This window comes from Colias philodice, chromosome 17 (assembly GCF_061535455.1).
Source record: "Colias philodice isolate Cphi_HAF_F1 chromosome 17, ilColPhil1 Martin Lab GWU primary, whole genome shotgun sequence".
NCBI classification, from domain to species: Eukaryota; Metazoa; Arthropoda; class Insecta; order Lepidoptera; family Pieridae; genus Colias; species Colias philodice.
This window is the reverse complement of record NC_143102.1, coordinates 7,354,456-7,377,824: the sequence shown is the minus strand read 5'-3', so window position 1 is coordinate 7,377,824 and position 23,369 is coordinate 7,354,456. Positions and strand designations below refer to the sequence as shown.

Sequence of the window (23,369 nt, the reverse complement as noted above, 5' to 3'; positions counted from 1 at the left end):
TATTATTGTTATTAGGTTTATGTTGGTTTATCTGTCCAAGGTTAACTTCAAAGTTCTTCTTGTCATAATTTAAGAAAAGAGGTAGCGTTCGCAATGTGATGATTGTGTCTTACTGATTGCCGAATAAACGTATTTTCTTTCTTCTTTCTTTCTTTCTTTCTTTCAATGGATATTTTTTTAACAATAATTAATGACGTCGTTAATTATATTATTAGCCATCATGAATCCCCGATGCAAGAATAAAAATGGAACACTTATTGGAACTTATTGGAAGGAATTAAAACTCGAACTTTAACATCTGCTCATTCTAACCTAAGTTGAATGCTAGAATTAAAGTTTCCAACTGATAAAACTTCTATAAAACTACTATTTTTCTATCAAGACCATATTTATGGTTATAGATAAAATTGAGAGGTGAAGTATAAGGGCAATTAATTAAATTTATATTATTAAATTTATATATTATTTATTATGATGTGTTTTTGATTCCTGACTTTCAACAAAAAAAAAGTTTTTTTAATATTCCTAATCGTTCGTTAAATATGAACAATCCATCAATCGTCGTCATTATTGAATATTAAATTCGAACAATACTTCTAAATTTGATATCTTCTAACAAATTTAACAAACGTTATATAAATAAACACAGGCTACAAAGGTTTCTTATAATCTTTAAACATAACAATTTGATATTCAGCGGCAGTTCTTAGAAAATTATAACGATACCTATCAATTTATGAAGTGATATATTTTCTTAACAATGACGGTTTGTGCGTAGGTTTTAAGTGTTTATTTTGTAAATCAAACGTATAATTACGAGCTTTATTTGTGTGGTTACGATTTATCCTAAGGGGAACTAATAAATAAATATTCACTTGATTGAAGTCTATTAATCAGACAATAGAAATGTTGACTTTTGAAGAACCGGACCGTACTTCATTTTTTTAGAGAAGCCTTCAACAATTCCCTAAATGTTTACGTACCTAATATTTTAGTTGTTATCGTAGGAAATATGCCTAAGTTAGGCAGTAGATATTTTCCTTTTATTGTTCTTTCTCGTTTAATTAAATAATACGAAATAAAATGTCATGTTTTCAACTGCGCTTTGTAATTGGCACATTGTTTTTACTCTGTATAATATAGTTCATTAGAATTCCTTCATACTAACAACTTGAATAAACTTCCTGCGAAAGCACAATGGGGTTTATTAAATGCAATCGTAGTGATTCGTTTAACCATCAGGCGTATTGGAAAAAATGTTTTTCTAGTTTTATACAATAGCTTTAGTCCCGTGGTTGAAGTAAATTCAAATGCCAATAAGATGTGAGACCGTTAATTGGTATTTATTCATTGAAATATAAATCTTATCACGGTGAGATGAGATTTAAAATTGAGAGTTGGGTGACATTTTGCGTTGATACTTATTTTGCGAATAATAATGCAGTACAATAATTAACCTTTACAAATAAACGCGATATAAATAGAAATGGGCAAATCCAACAAAATTTATAGGTATATTGCCATAACTTTGAGGCTTTAAAATTAACATAATAATATCACAATTCTGAACAGGATGGTTTAGGTAGGTTATTATAATCAATTACATGCAATAATTTATTTACATACAAATGTAAAGAAGTTTAGTTTATTGAATATTTTTATTGCTGCAATATTTTAAAAGAAATAATTAGTTATAGTCAAGTTTTCTCAATCTTTGCTTTCGGGCTGAAAATCTGTATGGTTGATGGTTCGTACTTCCAAGGTACACACAGCTCAAACTTCTGACGGTTCTGCGGCCGTCGGTCATCGTGCTCAATGATACGATTAACTAAATGTACAAATTTTCACCCGGATGATAATTAATAATTGCCAAATATTGTGTGGATCAGGGAAGTCAGAGACCTTATGTATTAAATTTACTGGACTTTATGAGGTGCGGAAGTAATTTTACCATTTATTTTTTTAATACAAATCAAAAAGCTAAATACTAGTTCCTATAGAAGTTACCTACATACTTCAAAAGAAGTGGATTTAAAGTTTGATAAAACAGTATGATTTAGTCACTATTATTCTAATAAAATTTACGCACAGTACCTATTGAACATAGTATAAATAAAATTGCGTTTACATAGATCGTTTTCCAGAAAAGTACCACTAAAAATAAACAGTAATTTACTTCAAACGGTGCCCTTTACCATTAATGGTTTTAACCACAGAATTAAATACTTATTTTTGTAACTAGTATTAACTCGCCGTTACAAGCCGAATTCTTGGATCTCGATTGCCATTAATAAGAGTTCTAACAGACGAACGGCAAGTTGTAAACAGCAGAGGCTACTTCAACCGTCGCCACCCGTCGACGGCAGTCGTCGAAGCGTTGACGTATTGACTGCTGCCGCCGACGCTTCGACAACTGCCGTCGACACCTGGCGACGGCTGAAGTAGCCTCTGCCGTTCATAACTTGCCGTTCGTCTGTAAGAACTCTAAGTTGACAGTTCAACGAAGCGAGAATAAAGTAAACGAATAAAATTACCTATTCAATTTAATTAAGCGCCCCTCAATTACGGTCTTAGCTGTAATACGACACTCGATCTTTTGTATTGTTATCTTGTGCAGATGAAACGTTCTGTAGTTTCTACAAGCAGACAGTAATAATAGACATTGTAATGTAGTCTTTAATTGTTGTTGTTACCGTTTGTTGATTATTTTTTTAATGAAGGGAAATTTGGAGCCTTGTTGGGCGTCGTGTGTATTATGTGTTACGTTTAAGGTATTTCTGAAATATTTTAAAGATTCGAACTCAAATGATATTTTTGTAATAGAAAGCAAGAACGAAGAAAGAAAACACATTTATTTTAATATAATGCCACGCAGTAAAAAAAGAAAATAATAAAATACAATGCAGTATATTAAATATCGATTGGCTAACAATAAACAACGATATAGAGTGACAATTATTGTTATCGGACTCTCAAATTAAATCCGATACAACGTGTCCATAGTCCATACAATCTGAAGCATCGTCCCGTCTCAAATAAAAGTCTCAAGCGGGTGTCGAAGTTCCTTACAATTCTCAAAGCGATGCAATGCGAACAAGGTCATTGAATAACATCGCATTATTGCTTGTTGGATTCAAATAAATTGCTTCTGAGATCTATAACGACTTGAGTCTGATTAAAAACGTTTAACCGAGGGAAACGAATTACCTACGTTCAACGAGTGGGTTATGTGAATATGTAACCTAACCAGAAAGTAATTATATAGGTACTTACCTAGCCAGAAAGTAATTGTTTTATTGATGAAACTTTAATTTTGGTCGATTAGAAGAGAATCGAGCTTGTTATTAGAATACTTTCGAGTACACAAACTTCAAAGTATTTGAAAGCAGTTGAAAGTTCGTAATTGTTGTTTGTTTTAAACTAATTTCAGATTTTTATTTACTTTATTTGGCCCTAATTTCCTGGTTGCTTTGTTTAAACTATATCGGAAAGATAACACAAATAAATTGGTACGATCACATTTACTTTGGTTAACAATATATTTTTTTAAATCCTTTTCTGTTATCTGTTCGAGGTGAATTCCACATGTTAGGTCAGTGACAATAATGAAGAAGCTATAGAAAATCCAGCTTTAGTTATCTCAGACCCCTGGCTCCCTTGAGATTAGCCTAGTATTATTTGAAACTTATTTGGCTTGAATTAACCACTAATACAACGTATATCCTACTATATATTTCAGATATTTTAGTACATGTATTTATAATAATTATTTGATCATGTCTGTTTAATTCCAGGCATCAATAATGGAGATACACTTATTTAAAATGTTATCATAACATTTTATTATTCTAAATCCTATCACAATAATTAATACTAAATCAATATTAATTCACAAAAGTAATAAGAGCGTATGATATTTTTCATACATTAACATTGGCTTACATAATAAGAACATCCTCTCATCCGTGAGGGTACGAAAAGGCATTAAATCATAATTAAGATTGGTCCAAATGAACAATATGGTATACCGTATACCGTAATGACCTTACATTTATTTAATACTAGGTTACCGCCCGCGGCTTCGCCCGCGCAGTCAAAGAAAAACTCGCATAGTTCCCGTTCCCGTAGGACTTCCGGGATTGCGTCATTTTCCCGGGATAAAAAGTAGCCTATGTCCTTTCTCGGATATCAAAATATCTCCATACCAAATTTCATGAAAATTGTATCAGTAGTTGAGGTGTGATTGAGTAACAGACAGACAGACAGAGTTACTTTCGCATTTATAATATTAGTATGGATTTAACAACCCATTATATGTAATTAGATAATTGTATTAACAACGTGTTTCGTATACTGATTGAATGAAAGATATAGTATGAATATTGTGGACACATTACAAGTACTATAAGTCCAGGTGAATAATTTAAGCTCAGTCATCCTTTGCTCTCATCCTTTAAATTTAAAAGGACCGATTGCATAATAATTTTTTTTTAGGGCGAACTGTCAGAAGATTTCTGATTATTTTTAATATTTAAAACTTGTATTAAAAAACTGTTACCAAAAAATATTGTGTTGTTATAAGCTTAGCTCTTGTCATGTATTTAGCTGAAACAAGTAAGTAGATTATAAGATCATCAATAAACAAAAGAAAGTAGATTTATACAGGGTGTCCCACTATCGGTATACTAAGCGCGAAGGGATTTGTAGTTTTGCATACACTGATCACGTAAAAAATACTTAAACAACAGAATTACGCCAAAAATTTTTTGCCAAATTTTCCCTTAAAATCCATGTTTTCTTCTCTAACTTCGCGCAGCCGGCATATACTGATTCGCTAATGTGAGCATTTTGTTTATGAAAACATAATTTTAAACGATAGCTCACGTGCGGGTGGAAAAATTAGGCGGGTTGCTTGTTAGGAGTGTACACAAAGAGATCTAAGAATTCATCTATTTGAAAAAAAATGTGTCTGGAATTTTTTAAGTATTTTTTACGTACTCAGCGTATGCAAAACTATAACCTCCTTTGAGCTTAGTATACCAACGGTGGGACACCCTGTATAGGCATAGATATATCTATATAGGCATATAACTCACTGCATTTTCTCGTAGTCCTATACTCGCTCATTACTGATCCATAGCTTTAGTTCATACTATTTCCACCATAACAAGTGCGAACGGATTCATTAAGTTGAAAGTGACGTAATTTCCTGTATCGCACGTTTATCACGTATCTGCATTACCGTGCTCCTCTATAGACGACAGAAATCGGTGGAATTTCATTGTGAAAGGGGATCACGTAGAGACGAGGCTCTGTACGAACAGGATAATGCAGTACCTATCAGGCTACGATAGTTAAACACGGTGGTACGTGTTCCACATGTATATTAGAAGCATCATTAGTTTGTTGTGTTGAGTTGATCCGTGATTAGTAGTGATTTTTCTCACTTCATGTGAGGTAATTACTAATTAGATAAGCAGATACGTACCTACGATTTATCTTTATTGAAACTTTGAACTTAAGGTTATGTTTGTAACGACATTGCGATGTTTTTATAACATGTACTAGCTGTGCCCGCGACTTCGTCCGCGTGGAATAGTGACTGCATAGTAGGTAGTTACTACTTAACTTTTATTGAATAAACACGTACTACCATAAATAATTAAACGAACTGTTAGTAAAATTTATTACTAAACTGAGCTAAAAATAAAAATAAATTCCTTCCTTGTATGGATGTTTTTGACAATATATATAACCGTTTCTACGAAAAATCTATTTTTTCATTCGTTGATCTCAAAAATAAAAATTCCAATCACCAGAACGACAGGAAATTTTAATAATTTATTTTTAATTGTGTTTTGCACAATTTTGTTAAATCACGACTGGATGAAAATTTTGTTCGTGGTCGTCGTCGTCGTTGGTAAGGTGAACAAATCCTTATCAAAACATCATACGCTTAAGACAATAATTAGTATCGATAGCGGATTCTATTCCTTTGCGTTTTGACGTTTGTCTCAGCGCTCAGATCTTTCCTGTCTCACGACGTAGTAACTAAACCGTTTAGACCGTGCAATAAAAATTAAATAAAAAAAAAACTCAACGCAACGAAGAAAAGTGCATAGAAAAAGGAAAAAATGTTGTGTGGTTTTATGAAACCACGGTAAAAGTGAAACTTAGGCACAAAATTATCGTATTTGTACGATAATGACTCCGAACACTGCTTTATACCTACTCGGCAGCCGACCGTCACGCGACATGCGCTACACAGACCAAAAAGTTTGAGACGATGTAATAAAAGTTTCACTAATTTTACAAACTTCCCGAAGATCTTTAAAAATAAATACCATTTTAAATATTTATAAAAATAAAAAAACAAAGTCATCGGGGCTGCCATACCATTATTATCATATCATATACAATTATATTTTTTTTATAATGGTACTTAATTTTAAAGATCGTCGGGAAGTTTGTAAAATTATTATTTATTCCTTTTCCTTCGTTGCGTTGGGTTTTTCTTTTTAATTTTTAAATTTTTAACTTCGGTTTCTTATTTTCATGTGATATTTTCAAGTGAGCGAGACCTACCTCTACCTCCATATTACATTCCTACATCATATTGATATCTATAAGTTTGTTGCTCCTTGACATCTTTTAAGTTGGGCCGTAACCGTGCACAAATTGTAATGGATCACAGTGGCAAAAGAAGTGGTATCTTTAGGAAAAAAAATTGCCAAGAGCCAAGCCTATGTGGCTTTGAGTAGAGTTCAAAATTTCCAGGGTGTGGCTATCCTCTCGCTCCCATATCCCCCTCTTCTTTCACAGACTTTCAACCCTTCTCTTTCCACACCTAGTAAATGGCAGAACCGATTTTGATGTAAACCATATTATCTAATTATACCTATATGTACACGTCATAATATCCTGTCGTTTGATGCTCCATTTGGTTTTTTTATCTAACCACTGTCACCCCTAAATGTAATAAACGGATGAACCGATTTCGATAAAACACGTTGCTCTTTTATATTTTGATATGCCGCTTGAGTATATTATTTGACCACATTCGATTATTGTTCATTCCCACTTTCACCGCTGTAATCTAATAAATGGATAAACCGAATTGGATAAAAATATAACTAATATTTTTTCCCACATTCCCACTTTTACCTCTATATACCTAGGTATAATAAATGGATGAACCGATTTTGATACACTTTATCAAAGAACCAGCGTCGGAAAATATGCTGCCTAACACGCATCTAATTCGTATTACCTGTTAGCGAGCTACGGTGGCACAAACAGACAAACATAGCGGTCAAACGGGTTAAAAGGGGTTAAAAATATAATACGACATAATTTAAAGGACATTTTATGTATAAAATTTACCTAGAAGTAAGCATAATTCTAATTTGACCCCTTCCCCCCCTACTACCTCAGCTTACCCCCCCACCCTTGGGGACTTTCGATATGATCACCTGGACATTTATAAGGAATAATTACTGTAGCGTATAACAGATAACTTACGTTTTATCGTACACTGTATAGTGTACAATAGAATGCCTTTGCAAATGTTCGCCGTGAATACTTAAATGGTCATAACTTTTTTATTTACAAACCGATTAACATGAAATAAACACTTAATGTTAAATGAAGATTACCACAATATATTAGTGAAAACCGCATCTAAATCGGATAAGCCGTTTCTGAGATTAGCGTGCACAAACATACAGACAAACAGACAAAAAAAATTATAACTACAGCTTTGGGTTTGAGATCGATTTAATAATAACTCCTGCTATTTTTTTTACATATTTTCATTGTACAGACATCACTTTTCTAGAATTTTATTAAAATATGTATTGAATATTGATTGACCACGCGCAAGGTTACTAATTTCCACTACATCCTCACGCAAATCGTCAATTTTTATGAACATTGAATCTGTAAATAAAAAAAAAATCAAAAGATAAGTGTACCTAATTTTAATAAAAAGCTACTAACAAATAAAGTTTTATCAAGAACTAAAGTGACCTTCTTTGGGCGTATAATATAGTCTTGTAAAAGTTATACATGATAAAAATAAAATTTCATCATTTTCTTATTTTGTCATAACTTTAACTAATTAAAAACATGAGTCTAACTATATAATTATAATAAACAATAAATATAAAAGCTACAACTTACCTTTTGTGGGAACGCAAGAAGGCGAAAATTAAAAAAAAGCCGAAGATTTTTAAAAATGTAACCAATGAACACAATCACTGTTATCTACTATTACCCAAAGAGAATACAAATACTACGTCTATTACCTATATAACTGTAACTAACATCAAATAATAAACATCTACCCTCACTTATAAAAATTTAGTATATTCACATGAAATATAAGCGCACCTGAAATTTACTCTGGGAAGATATGAATTATTTATTTAACTTTAAAAAAAAACAAACTCACCAACATCATAATACATATTTAAATTATGAATTTCCAAGGAGCGTTAATATTATGTAAATTGATTTAATTTTAATGAAATCTCATAGATGGCGCTGTTTTAAATTTGTCTTTATACTACTAAGATTCATTATACTGTTTCTCTGCTAAAATTACTTAAATGATGTAGTTTTTATAGTGTAAAGGTAGACAATAGCATGGCTTACTCAAAAACAACATTTAAACATGAGTCTTTATATTGTACGCTGTCGTAGTACACGGAATACGTAAGAAAAATAAAGGTTCACAGCTCCTCCCCCGAAGGTGATAGCATGATAATATGTATATAACAGCCTGACCCGACCTGTTAGTAATATTCATGCAAAATTTGAAGTAAATCCGTGCAGTACTTTCTGAGATTAGCCTGGACAAACATACAGACAAACAGACAAACAGACAAACCGACAAACAGACAAACAGACAAAAATTCTAAAAACTATGTTTTTGGCTTCTATATCGATTATAGATCATGGATTATGTATTCTTTTAAAAAAATATTCAATGTACAGTTTTGACTTTCCTACGATTTTATTATATGTATAGATTAAATAAAATAGCACTATAAGACTACCCTTTCTAGAAAATGACGAAATATTCTTTAATAACGTGGGCTATTGACCATACGGTAAAATACTAACATTATGGCCCTGTATAAAACTCCAATCCTTTGCCAAGGTCGGGGGCCAATCCCCTGTAATAGTAGCTATTTCATTATTATCAAACCTAAGTATGGTTTTATTATATAATTGAAATATTTCGTGACGGTGCACATTTTTATTATATAATTTTATGTAATTAAATGGCTATTTCATATTTGATATTCTAAACATTTTCACTTGAAGTCGCGTGCAGATTTGACAGCTTTCGCGTGTTTATATATATTTAATTTTGACAGAATGTCTTGAAGTAAAACGTAAGGGTTACAATTTAAATTTACACACGGTACACGACTGAATTCACAGCTAAGCATACTTTTCAAATACTGAAACATTATATACCTATTATAAAATTCACGAATATATTTTAACATCGTAAATAAGGGACATCTAAATATCAATATACAAAAACATACACAATCACAATCTATACAAACACGTAGAACAAACATTAATACCTGCTTAGGTATTTAAGAAAAAAAATTTGATCTCAATGTATGTAGAGCATATTTAAATAATTTATTATTTAAATAAATCGCGGTAACATTTATATGAACGGGAGCTTACAAATTAATTCATTTTTAAAGCTTCAAAAAGAATCCTTATAGGTTCGTTCTCAGATATTTTATATCAGCAATTTTTACTGATGACACTTGGGACTGTATAAAGTGATTGAACTGCTAAATAATTTAGAAAGTGACATTTCTAAATCTTTATGATAATAATTAGTGTTTTCCTTGGTGAATGGAATTCTTGAGTTGTAGTTATTTCAAATATGCCTGTCTAAAATTACTTAAATTAGGTATGAAATTAAATAAATAACCACCATAATTTGTTTATTGGTAGAAAACTGCCTTAAATTTCTTCATGAATTCAATACTAGCTCCATCGCCATTAGGATTGTCCCGGAATAAAAAACAAAATAAAATATAATCCATAAATATATAATATTGTAGCTCTCTGGTGATATATCTACTGTTATTATTTGTCTTAAGGCACAGTGTGTTAGTAATACCACAGGATATATTATAATATGGTATTTAATACTACTGACTTACTTGACTTAGTGTCCTGTGGCCCCTATGTGGGGCAGAGGGCGTCCACAGTGCGCCGCCATCGCGTTCTGTCTTGGGCTACGCTCTTCACCTCCTGCCACGTCAACCCAATCGCCCTAGCCTCCGCCGCCACCGATCATCGCCAGGATTGCCTAGGACGGCCACGCTTCCTTTTTCCTTGCGGAGTCCATTCCAGGGCTTGCCTAGGTATATGTGAGGTATTCCTTCTGAGGGTGTGGCCGATCCAAGTCCATTTTCGACGTAAGATTTGACGGGATATAGGAGTTTCGTGGGACTTTTAATACTACTAATAAAGACATATTCAACTCTGACTCAGCTTATAAACTTTTGTTAAGGCGAATACATCTCCATTCTCAGTGAAATGTTAAAGCCATCAAATTAACAGATTAGACAAGTTTGCAAAGTCTGCCGTTATTTAGATTGGATAAACAAGGTTTGTCACCTCTTAACTTTGCCTCTTTATTGCATTAATCTTGTTTAGATTTCAGTACAATGACTTCACTGAAAAGTTCATTTTAAAATGTATGACTTAGTAATAAAAATCAGTGTGCGTTCTTCTAAACGTTTTATTCCAACCATAAGTGATTGAAAAAGTTAATCTACCACAGTGTTAATACGAATATTATTTAGTTTAAAAAATATTTAAATTAGCCATGGAAATGTTAGAATTAACCTACCTGGGGGTAGGTTAATCCTACCCCCAAGAGGACACAAAAGGGTACCTAAGTTATAAGCTAGGAATAAAAAATAATTTTCTCATATAAGTCTTAATTTCATAATACATTAAATATTACTTATTTACACTCTTAAACTGAAATACTTACACGATGACACAGAAAATATTTCCCACTGAAACAGAAAACATTTCATACATTCTTACTTTGTAAATACGTATAGATCACACATCAAAGTTAAAAGTCAATATTAAATAACTTCGTGTATTTTATCGAAATACATATTTAATGTCACCACTACGTCTAGTACCTACCTATAGATATGAGGCTAAAAGTTATCCGAATAATATTATTTATAGTTTTAGACATTAAAAAATGTTTATAATGTTTATCTTTCCCTTTTATGTTGTATAACTTAGAAAATGAATTATTTAGAGTCCTGAAATACACTTAAATCATCATCACGATCATAATCAACATTTGCAGCATTCTCTATGAGGGTTGGAGCCATACTCCACCACGCTGGCCAAGTGCGAGTTGACAAATGTCACATATCGTCGAATTTTTGAAGTGAAAACTTCTTTAGCGGCGTTGGGTATAAAATCTTAAACTCGCGTCAGGACACGTGGCCTGATCGAAAAAGCGTAAGACGGATGGTTATTAAACATGCTCAACGTTAATAATCAAGTTTTGACTTCTGCCGGCACTCCCGGAGTGCAACCCGTCTTTTTTTATTCTTGGACATGCCTATTTCCAAATAATATAATATTATCTTTTAATTTTTCAATAGAGTCAGTACTAGTGCTTGTAATTTTGTCGTTTATACTACATATTTGTAAATCTAATATTAAACGCTCGTTTAGTATAAATGTCAACGTCAATTAACCAGCCGCAGTCTACCTTGGCTAATTAATAATCGCCTATTAAGTTAAATGACTAATTAGTCCTAATTATCGTTTATCATAACTTCGTAGTGGCTGCAGTCTGTACACAACCGAGCATTTAAACTATACTCAAATCAACAACAGATGGTTAAATAGTAAATAAATACCATGGTTTAACATTTTGTTCGTTAACACCTATTATATCTATCAAAAATGCCCATATTAAAATTACCCAACTTACTTGGTCTCTTTAAATTTGTGGCAAAAAATATTACTTGTTTCCTCTGTTAGGTTTTATTATATCATGTACCTATGAATATTTAAATCTGAAAATACAATACTCTTGTGTATGTGTACGTGTAAGCATTTTAAAATAAATACTCTTATTTTTTTTCTGCTTGACTTGACAATTATTTTCTGCGTAAAATCTTTTAAAACGGAAAATAAATAAACGAAGTATCTCATCGCACTCGACGCTCCAGCACTTGGCGATAATAAGGTGATAAAGGAAAAAAGTGTTAGACTAACTATCGTAATTTTTCCTGTATACTTATTAGATAAATGCATAATGTGTATTTTAGTATAAATAATTATTTAAAACAAAAAGTTTAAAAATGTTAGAAAGACACACACAGAAAGCAACAGCATTCAAAGAAAAAGAATCATCAAAATCGGTTCAACCAATCGAAAGTTCTGAGATAACAAACGGAAAAAAAAGGCGGATTAAGAATCTCTTCCTTTTTTAAAACGGTTACGTAAAAAATAAATATAGAACTACTATATTAAAATGAATTGATTACATATACGGAAGAATAAAAAAATAATTACAACAATTTTGTTTGCTTATCCGTTTTTATATCAGATTAAAACGGCTTAACTCGATTAGGTACGGTTGAAAATCGTGACGAAGCGTAGGTCTTCAATCTCGTTAATAGGCTTTTTGGATGAGTGTTTTGTTTTTCTTAAAAAAAACACTGGCAAAATTTAAAGTTAGACCGTTCAAAACCAAGCAATTGATTGTAAGATGTGTAAAAAATTAATAGATTTTATTATTTTACTATCGCGTTAAAACATTAAGTTGGTATACAAAATAATTGTTACTTATTTTTAAAAAGATCTTCACGTATAAAAAGACGTCTTTTGTCATCGCTGAGTAAATCCCTTTCGGGTCATCACTAGCTAATAAGTTTGTAAGTAACTTATAACAACGAGGAAAATAGTGAAGGAGCAGACTTACTAAAAATACAAGTTTGAAGACGTTGATAACAGCTTTATTATATAAAGTTGCGCTTATCCTATAGATTATTATTTATGGTTTCAGAACTTTCGACACCGCGGTGAAAGTCAGAGTGTTTTATTAAGAGCTCATTTAATAAAGAACATAATATTTGCTTTTACTAGAAGTGTTTAAGTTTTAAGACAATCTTGAAAAATTCTGCAACTGGTGAAAATTTTTTAAATTGGTCCTAAACTAATAAGGTGAATGAATGTAAAAAAATATAACCTTCCTTGTTTATAATATAAATGTTAACTAAAGAACATAAATCAGATGCATACCTACTCATGCTCTCTGCGTTTTCAGCCCCGTGGCTCCACTCTTGTTGGTCGTAGCGTGATGATATAATATAAACCCTCCACTATAAGCCTTCCTCGATAAATGGGCTACCTAACACCGAAATAATTTTTCAAATCGGACCAGTAGTTCCTGAGATTAGCGCGTTCAAACAAACAAACTCTTCAGCTTTATAATATTAGTATAGACTAGCGGTCCGCCCCGGCTTCGCCCGTGGTACATATTTACGTTTTCTCTACATAAGAACCATCCTCGTACTTCAAGGAATATAATAGAAAAGAATAATCGAAATCGGTTCAGCCATTCACACGTGATGCCGTGACAACGCGAAACGGGTGCAGACCCGCCGCCTTTTTAATTTTTATAGCTCCCGCCGCGCAGCGCGTCGAACGCGGCAACTGATACACAAAAATAATCCTTATGGCATGATTCTGTATTCACGCGCGATGACTAAATAACGTATTTCATGTATAACTTTGGTGTTTCTACACCGATTTACATGATTCTTTTACTATAACCTGCCCAGGAGTATGAAGAATAATTGTGCCAAATTTAGTTAAAATCCGTCGGGTAGTTTTTGTTTCTATAACGAATATACAGACAGACAGACAGACAGACAGACAAAAATTTTACTGATGGCATTTTTGGCATCAGTAGCGATCCCTTATCACCCCTTCATAGTTTTTTTTTAAATATATTTCATGTACAGAATTGGCCTCTCTACAGATTTATTATAAGTAGGTATAGATTAAACAGACAGTGCACCACAATTAGAAATAATGTATTGCATGATTGAATTTACCGTAAAATACACAAAAGGAAACAATAAAGTAACATAGAAGTTGAAACCGCCAAAGAGACCATTTAGCGTTCCGAAACTACAATCTGATAATATTGGGTTCATGAATAATGCTGAATTTGCCCTTGAAAAGTATCGTTAGTTAGTCAATGCTACCCCAAAACCGAGGCCAGATTGTCGACTAGATTTACTAACGAAAAATTCTGATACCAAAACTATTTGGTAGATATGCGGCAGTGAAATGTAAATTGGCTTTCTTTCTGGGTTTGAAACGAGCTTTAGTTATACGGGAATAATCAGAATTTAATGCATTTTAACTACTACAGGAAAGGTAATGTAGGAAATTATAAGGACATGTTTAGTATTAGGTATATAAGTTTTAGGTATAATAGATTAAAAACTAACAGCCGTACAAATAAAAACTTGCTTATTCAAACCTTATGCAATGCATAGATATGATAAGAATAAATAAAGAATAAGGATGTCATAATTTCTTACAAATAAATTTGGAATAACGTCGATGTAACTATGCTCACGCTATGCAATAGGCGCGAAGCGGCAACGTCGCAATTCATTCACAAAATTATGAAAAACATTGAAATTGTCTACGGTTAAGCCTTGGTGCTGTCATTTTGCTGACGTTCGTTTGACTTCGTCGAATTTGTTGTGAAGTTTCATCATACGATGTTCTGTTTATTTATTTTTTAAATATTTATTGGAAATAATTTAAATATATCATTAAATATGCAAGCAAATGATAGATAACGCTATCCAATATCTGGAGAACAGAAGATAAACCCACCTTGAGATAGAGAGTTGCCAAATAACTGGTACTCAAAACATACAACTCCAAGCTTAGAAGATTTATATTTTCAACGAAAGTGTATATTATTGTGATAAGTTTAGAGATAAGTTTTATGTATGTATGGTTTGGCGCATGTTGTAAATAAATAAATCATTATAAATATCAAAAGGGTTTTTCATAATTTCGTATATTTTGACATTTCATACAAAATTTTCCATTTCAATAGGTAGGTACGTAATGAAATTATTAATTTGCTCAACTTTTTCTACTTCTCGTATTACTCTCATTGCTATTATCTCAAATATTTAGATTGAAAATTGCTTCTAAAACTTGTAAAACACAGCACAATGTACTAAAAGATATGTTATAACTCGGTTATGTCAGACTTATACTAGGGTGGTAGCCGTAATAAGGACGGAATAGCATTAGTATGAATACTTATTACGAAGTTATACTAGGTTACATTTATTTCGTGTTTATTTGTATGATTTTTCCTTATTCTTAGTTTATTCTTTGCATAAAATGTTATAACTCGTTTATTTGTACGGCTGTAATAGTTTTAACTCAGTATTCTGACAGCCGTACAAATAAAAACTTGCTTATTCAAACCTTATGCAATGCATAGATATGATAAGAATAAATAAAGAATAAGGATGTCATAATTTCTTACAAATAAATTTGGAATAACGTCGATGTAACTATGCTCACGCTATGCAATAGGCGCGAAGCGGCAACGTCGCAATTCATTCACAAAATTATGAAAAACATTGAAATTGTCTACGGTTAAGCTTTGGTGCTGTCATTTTGCTGACGAGTGACGCTCGTTTGACTTCGTCGAATTTGTTGTGAAGTTTCATCATACGATGTTCTGTTTATTTATTTTTTAAATATTTATTGGAAATAATTTAAATATATCATTAAATATGCAAGCAAATGATAGATAACGCTATCCAATATCTGGAGAACAGAAGATAAACCCACCTTGAGATAGAGAGTTGTCAAATAACTGGTACTCAAAACATACAACTCCAGGCTTAGAAGATTTATATTTTCAACGAAAGTGTATATTATTGTGATAAGTTTAGAAATAAGTTTTATGTATGTATGGTTTGGCGCATGTTGTAAATAAATAAATCGTTATAAATATCAAAAGGGTTTTTCATAATTTCGTATATTTTGACATTTCATACAAAATTTTCCATTTCAATAGGTACGTAATGAAATTATTAATTTGCTCAACTTTTTCTACTTCTCGTATTACTCTCATTGCTATTATCTGAAATTTAGATTGAAAATTGCTTCTAAAACTTGTAAAACACAGCACAATGTACTAAAAGATATGTTATAACTCGGTTATGTCAGACTTATACTAGGGTGGTAGCCGTAATAAGGACGGAATAGCATTAGTATGAATACTTATTTATTTATTTATTTATTTATTTATTTTTCAACACAAGTAATTTACAGGTATGTATACCCAAAACATTACAAGGCAGTTACTTACTAAAATTACATCATATTTTATAACTAAGGAATAACAATATTATATTTTTAAATTTATAAAAACTTATACAAAATATATCGCTTTCATCGCTGTGAGCTAGCATGTCATTGAGCAGCTTTATTCCTCGTATAAGGGGAGCATTCCCACCACTCTTCGTTCGCCCTCCCGACTGGACGGTGAACAAATCGCGAAGGCGTCGCAGGCCCACGTCCTGAGGACCCGCCACGCTGTACATGATCTTAGGCGGGACGTTTAGACAGATCTGCTCTAGAGCGTCTGGGTTGTCCACGCCCCCGTGTAACAGTTGGTACATATGTATTAACATATAATATTTGCGTCGTGACTCCAGTGACATAAAGCCTGTCATGCCGTAAACAAATAAGGAGGGATAAAGGTATGGATAGTATCCGTACATCTTTTTATAAATAAATCTGCAAAATTTTTTTTGGACTTTTTCGAGCATTAAAATATATTTATGTTCGTAGGGGTCCCATATAGTACAATTATACTCGAGGCTGCTTCGTACATATGCGATATAAAGAGAGATGGCACATTTTATATTATCAAAATTATGACTAGTACGGATTATAAATCCAAGCGTTTTTAGGGATTTGTTACACAAGTTTATTATATGCTCTTTAAAATCTAAGCGAGTTGTAAAGGTGACACCTAGATCTTTAATATTTGAAACACGCTGTAAATTTAAATTATTTAGTTTATAATTGAAGTTTTGTTGCACTAGGGAGCGCGAAAAGGTCATCATTTTGCACTTTTCAGTGTTAAAAAGCAAACTATTTTCTACACCCCACCGGGCAACAGAATTTATATCATTTTGAAGCATTTGGTGATCAGTAAAGTTATTAACTGTCAAGTATAACTTGAGGTCATCAGCAAACATCAGACATCTAGCGGTGCTGACTACATTTGGCAAATCGTTTACTAAAATTAAAAACTGGGTTGGCCCTAAATTCGAGCCTTGACTTATACCCGATCTCGTGTAATACATATATGATTTATAATTTCCTAACTGTACGTACTGTTTCCTATCTTTTAGATAATTAGCGAAAAATTGTAAAAGCTTCGGATTGAAGCCAAACAGAGCAAATTTATGTAATAGTATGTCGTTGTCTATTTTCTCAAAAGCTTTTTGATAATCAAAATAGGCGACGTCAACTTGTTTCTTTTCATCCATACGTGCGTTTACATAGCTTAAAAAATTTGTGAGATTAGTTGTGGTCGATCGCTTGGATCTAAACCCATGTTGACAATCACTTAAATGAGGTTCAATTTGTCGTTTAATTCTATTATTAAGTAGCATCTCAAATAATTTACCAAATGTCGACAACACGGCTATGGGTCTGTAGTTAGTTATATCACAGTTATCACTATTTTTTTGTATGGGAGTCACACGGGAAATTTTCCATACAGTGGGGTATAATGACTGCTGGATGGATAAATTATATATGTGTAACAAGGGACTCAGAAAAACCGATATACAATCCTTAACTACGAAGGGCGGGATACCGTCTGGTCCGGCGGCGGAATGCGACTTTAATTTTTTACTGACAAGTTTTAATTCAGAAGGTTTAAATTTATCAATTTGTACATATAAAGAATTATTAAAATTTGAATCAGAAATTTGTAAAGCATCCTCGGCGTTTAAGCGGGGAGAATTTTGCAAAAATACAGAACTAAAATATTCAGCGAACGAATTTACAGCATCTTGTCCAACTAAAGTTTTATTGTTATAATTATATGAACCCGTAGCGCATCTGCTTTTACGAAGTTCTTTGACAAATTTCCAAAAATTTGCAGGATTATTGCAAATCTCACTACCAATTCTATTTGTATAATCTTGGTACGCTTTGTTAATCAATTTCTTTACAAAGGCACGATAATATTTAAAAAGTTCAAAGTTAACTAAATTACCACTTGCTTTGTATGTTTTGTGGTGATAATATTTATTTTTAATATTATAAATTATCTCCGCCGTATACCAAGTAGGATAAATGTAACGACTAACTGGCTTGTTAACATTTTTTAAAGGTACGCAATAGCTTAAACTTTTGCAAATTTTAGAATAAAGAAAGTCAACGGCTTCATTTGTATCTGTTATAGCATAAATATCAGACCAATCTGTATTCTCAAAAATAGAATATAATAAACTAAAATCAGCTTTCCGAAAATTCCAGTCACAAAAATATTGATAAGATTTGTTTAAAGATTCCTGGGATGAAGGAGGTTCCTCATCCTTACTAACAAGGGCTGTACCTCGCCTACACTTTATTGTTATTTCGAGTGGTGGATGGTGTGCATCCATGGGTACGAGAGGTGGTATATCACCGCTCACAGATACGCTTTGCAATGACATGCTGCTCAAAACAAGATCTAACATTCTATCCGATTTATTTAAAACACTATTATGTTGATTTAGTTTGCAAAAGGCTGTAAAACAATTAAATGTCTCGTTTGCGTGCCTGCTCATGGAATATAAATTAAAATCTCCTAAAATGAGTACATCTATCGGTGAAAATTTACATATTGCATTTTCTATCACAAATAAAATATTCGAAAATTGGTTATCATTATAACTCGGAGGAATATACACTACAACACACAAATACCTAATATTTTTGTATGATAACAAAGCCAGGATTATTTCTTTATCATTTGAAAGACCATCTACATCGTATATACGTTTCACTGAATACTCACTGCGTACCGCTAATAAAACACCTCCATAACCTGTGTTATTTGCACGATCCTTCCTTATAACTGTATAATTATTGGGAAATAACTCCGAATCACACACAGAATCGTTTAAAAATGTTTCTGTTAATGCAAAGATATGTGATGGAGAATTAAACACCGACTTTCTAAACTCCGTAGTTTTACTGCGTAAATCTCTGCAATTTTGATAGGTAATAGTCAGATAACAAAACTTATTGATCACTACTTTGTTTACGAAAGTTATTGCGCCACGGCTTTATACAAACATCCTCCGGCCAATTGTTGACATCCATAATCAGCTGAGATACTTTTGCAAGTACGCCAATCTTAAAAGACGAATAATTACCTCGCGATTTTAATACTTCAACTGTGCAGTTATCGATTTTACAAGTTTTCATTATATGTTCAGTAATTTTTTCGGAAGCGGTTCCCGCCTTTACGTAAAACAAATGATAGTATTTCCATCTTTCAGAAGCTTCGATCATCGAATTACCCGGGGCTGCATTCCCGCGCATTACATTTTTTGGGCGTTTATGTTTAACTTGAATCCAGTTATTATTGTCCGTTGATTGTACGGCGTTTGCGTCGATGAGAGTGTTCGCGTTTTGCATAGGTGCGAGGGAGTTGGCACAGTCGTCCTCGCTTGCACTCATCGCGGAAGCGGCGTCGCTCGTTGACGCAGCGCCCTGCAGCACATCACGCTTCTTGCGCACGTCGTTGGCGACCAATGGTACACGAAGTCTAGCGGCTCGGATTGGCCTATTTTTTAATGACACCTCATTGTTTTCTTGCAACTTGGAGGTACTTGAATCAGTTGCTTGCTGCTTTGTTAACTTCGATATTGAATCCGCCTGAGATTTAATCAAAGTATTCTGATCATTTATTATAGTTTCCAACGATTCCACCTTTTTCGTGAGCTCGACAATGGATTTGTGCAGCTCAGAAACCACTTTCTCCAGCTTAGACTGCGACATTTTGCGAAAATGGGATTAAAATTTACGGAGCGTAATGACTCGCGTTCAACAGACTTGACAGATATGATATATACTTATTACGAAGTTATACTAGGTTACATTTATTTCGTGTTTATTTGTATGATTTTTCCTTATTCTTAGTTTATTCTTTGCATAAAATGTTATTACTCGTTTATTTGTACGGCTGTGAAACTTTAACTTCCTAAAATTGTTTCTACAATTATCAACAAAGTAAAGCGTTCACTTAAATGTGAAATTAAATATAATAGAAATATAATCAAATGTCAAGGTTTTGCGTGATACTGAGAGCCGCAAAGGCAAATTATAGTAACGGCACAACGGCATTGCCAATTATTGACGGTAATGTAGGGGCTGGTGAGGCCTTAACTTATGATGGAAGGTGTAATTGCTTCACATTTATATATGAGAAATGTATCCATTATTCAGTTTTCATTTTATTGCAAATTTAATCGGTGGAAATGGCTATTCATATACGTAAGTATATGTTTTCGTAAATTATAAGTTACTAGCTTTCCGCCCACGGCTTCGCACTTCGCTTCGCTTTACATACACAATACACATACATATATAAATCATTTCAAATATCCTCACAAACTTTCGCATTTATAATATTAGTAGGACTCGCGGCCATTCATGAAAAGTGTAATACCAAAATAGAAATAATAAAAATAAGTTCAAAAGGGTTGTCGATGTCTTTGTGAAAATATAGTTTTTGAAAGAAGATAAAGCAAGAGCTATTCGAAAACGGACACTGAATAATAATGTGTCAGATACGTGAATAATATCTTCAAATGGTATTCAAGCCACAGATCAGTATATTATTGGAAATATTTATTTTATTTCAGAAATAAAATAAAAGAAATTGTATGAAATAGGTATTCGCTCATATAGAGTCAAACGAAGATATTAAAGTTGATGTCAAACTTTTTTTAAATTTATTATGGAAATTAGGTAACTATAAAAGTATGAACTTTTACAATTTATTTCAAATCTGGAAAATTCATGGATAAAAGAATTAAATATTATAGTCATGTAACCCCTTATTATTATGAAAAAGAGGTGAATTCTTGGAATTTTCTACAAAATATAAGACGATGATTATCGAGGACAATTTAATACATTCTTTAAACATGACTTCCATAATACGGATGATAATATGAACCGCAATAGAAATGAGAAAGGACTTCTTAGACCATTATACCTTTTGTGATGAATGTACGATGTAATTTCCAATCTTCTTGAAGCAGATATCTTATTTGTTGAAGGAATAAAATCATTTTAAAATATGTGTTGGTACATTTGTATGTTATTTGCGATTGTTTTATGTTAAATTATATTATTCCATCGGTAAGTATTATTGTGAATGATAAAATAAAAAAAAATACAGGCCAACTGACGCTTAGCTCTATTTGTTGAGAAACAGTTGATAATGGGCAAGAATGTTGCTGAAAACTTTAAATTTACCTTACCTACTTACTTAACTTAAAACTTTACCTTTTTAAGTCTTAATAATTATGCGTTAAAATACAATGGATTTTAAATTGTAAAACAATATTTGATTGAAATAAATGGAGAATTTATTTAAATCTTCATTTATTTTATTCAGTGAATAAATAGCAGATAAACAAAATGTAAGAATTCTTCTGTAGATGCCTATGGGCTGTGGAATTGCTTACCATCAGGCGATCCACATGCTCGTTTGCCTTCTTTCATATAAAAAAAAAAAAATAGCAGCTTGTATCTGAATCAAATCTGAACAATGAGATTGTCAAACGAGTTATATTTTGACAGCAAAATCAATTATTTTTTGACAAATTTAACTGATAAAGAAGCGCGAAAGCTCCTTAAAATAAATCTTGATTGATCACCCAATGTGTAACTTACCAGATTTAAGATAAATATTCGTTATTTATTTATTTATTTCTATCTATACTTGGCTTAAATAATATTACTATTACAACCTATTCTCGTTCATAAGAGGAAGCCCTCTAAGGGCCGGCGCCCACTGCCGGCACGGCGTGGCATGGCAGGGCAGAGGATTTTATTACTTATGAAGTTATTTTGAATCTTATTTCAATCAGTTTAGAATTCAAGTTACTTTATTTCGATGCCACGATGCCGCGACGTGTCGCAGGATGCTGCAGCATGACGCGGCACGCCGCAGGATGCGGCGGCATGACGTGTCTTGCTTTGGGGTCGAGGAATTATGATTGCTAGCTAGTTGAAATAAGGTTGAAACTTATGCAGCATTAGTGGGGCTTTTAGCAGGATGCCACGGCATGCCGCGGGATGCCATTGCACGCCGCGGGATGCTCTGCCGTGCCATGCCGTGCCGTGCCGGCAGTGGGCGCCGGCCCTAAAGCACACTATTCCTATAGAAAATAGAGCTTATTTGTTCGTCTTAGGTACTACTATTATAAATAGAGATTCTTAGGATATTGGTCGGATGGATACACTTTTTTTTATCAAAATCCTATCTAGAACGGATAAAATTTGGTTACCTACACAACAGAGAAATAAATCTCAATAAAATAAATAAGTTTTAATAAATAAATGCAACTTTTTAAGCGCGAATCGAATATTATATGCTTAATGCATAGGATTTAAACAATTAGCAATAAACATTTAAATCATACAGTGGGTGTAACGAAAATTCCGTTATACAGGGTGTCCCAAAAAGTATGGATGAACTGGAGCCAGGAGGTAGAGGACCTAGAGGGCTATCCGAATCACCCCCATATATTATGTTATGCGATTTTTCGTAGTTTCGGAGTTATGACTCTTTTTTAAATTTTTCACTTATCGCCGAGTACGATGAGATTTTGACTCATGGTGACGTCAATTATTGCGGTAGATGCTTGATTTTTTTTGTGTGCTAAGCTGAAAGATAGGCCAATTCAGTATGGTTACATTTACTGTCGTAAGATCTTTGAATGGAATAAAAAAAAGAATTAAATGCCAAGAAAGATAAAATCACCCAGTAAGTTCACAACTTCAAGGGCCCGTAAAAAAATAAAATCACATAAAAAAAGTTTTCCGTTTGGCATTTAAAAACTTGCTCTATCCATCAGGTAGCTACCCTAAAAATTAAATTTTATTATTCAGAAGGCTTCAATCGAAAAATTGAAATCTAAATGTGATAAGTGCAAAAATTTAATTAACATGATGATTAATAAAAACAAATT

At 32.7% G+C, this 23,369-nt stretch overlaps 2 protein-coding genes across 3 annotated transcripts in view; both read right to left on the bottom strand.

Moving 5' to 3' along the window:
- LOC149481158 (uncharacterized) overlaps positions 1–23,369 on the bottom strand; it is a 273,145-nt gene that overhangs the window by 85,955 nt on the left and 163,821 nt on the right. The gene's annotated exons all lie outside the window — the stretch shown is intronic.
- Positions 19,232–20,245, bottom strand: LOC149481164 (uncharacterized). The gene is made up of 2 exons (XM_089705690.1): positions 19,536–20,245; positions 19,232–19,365 (listed from the first exon to the last, which is right to left on the bottom strand). Exons 1-2 carry the CDS (start codon positions 20,161–20,163, stop codon positions 19,295–19,297), a joined length of 699 nt encoding a protein of 232 aa, XP_089561816.1. The 5' UTR covers positions 20,164–20,245; the 3' UTR covers positions 19,232–19,294.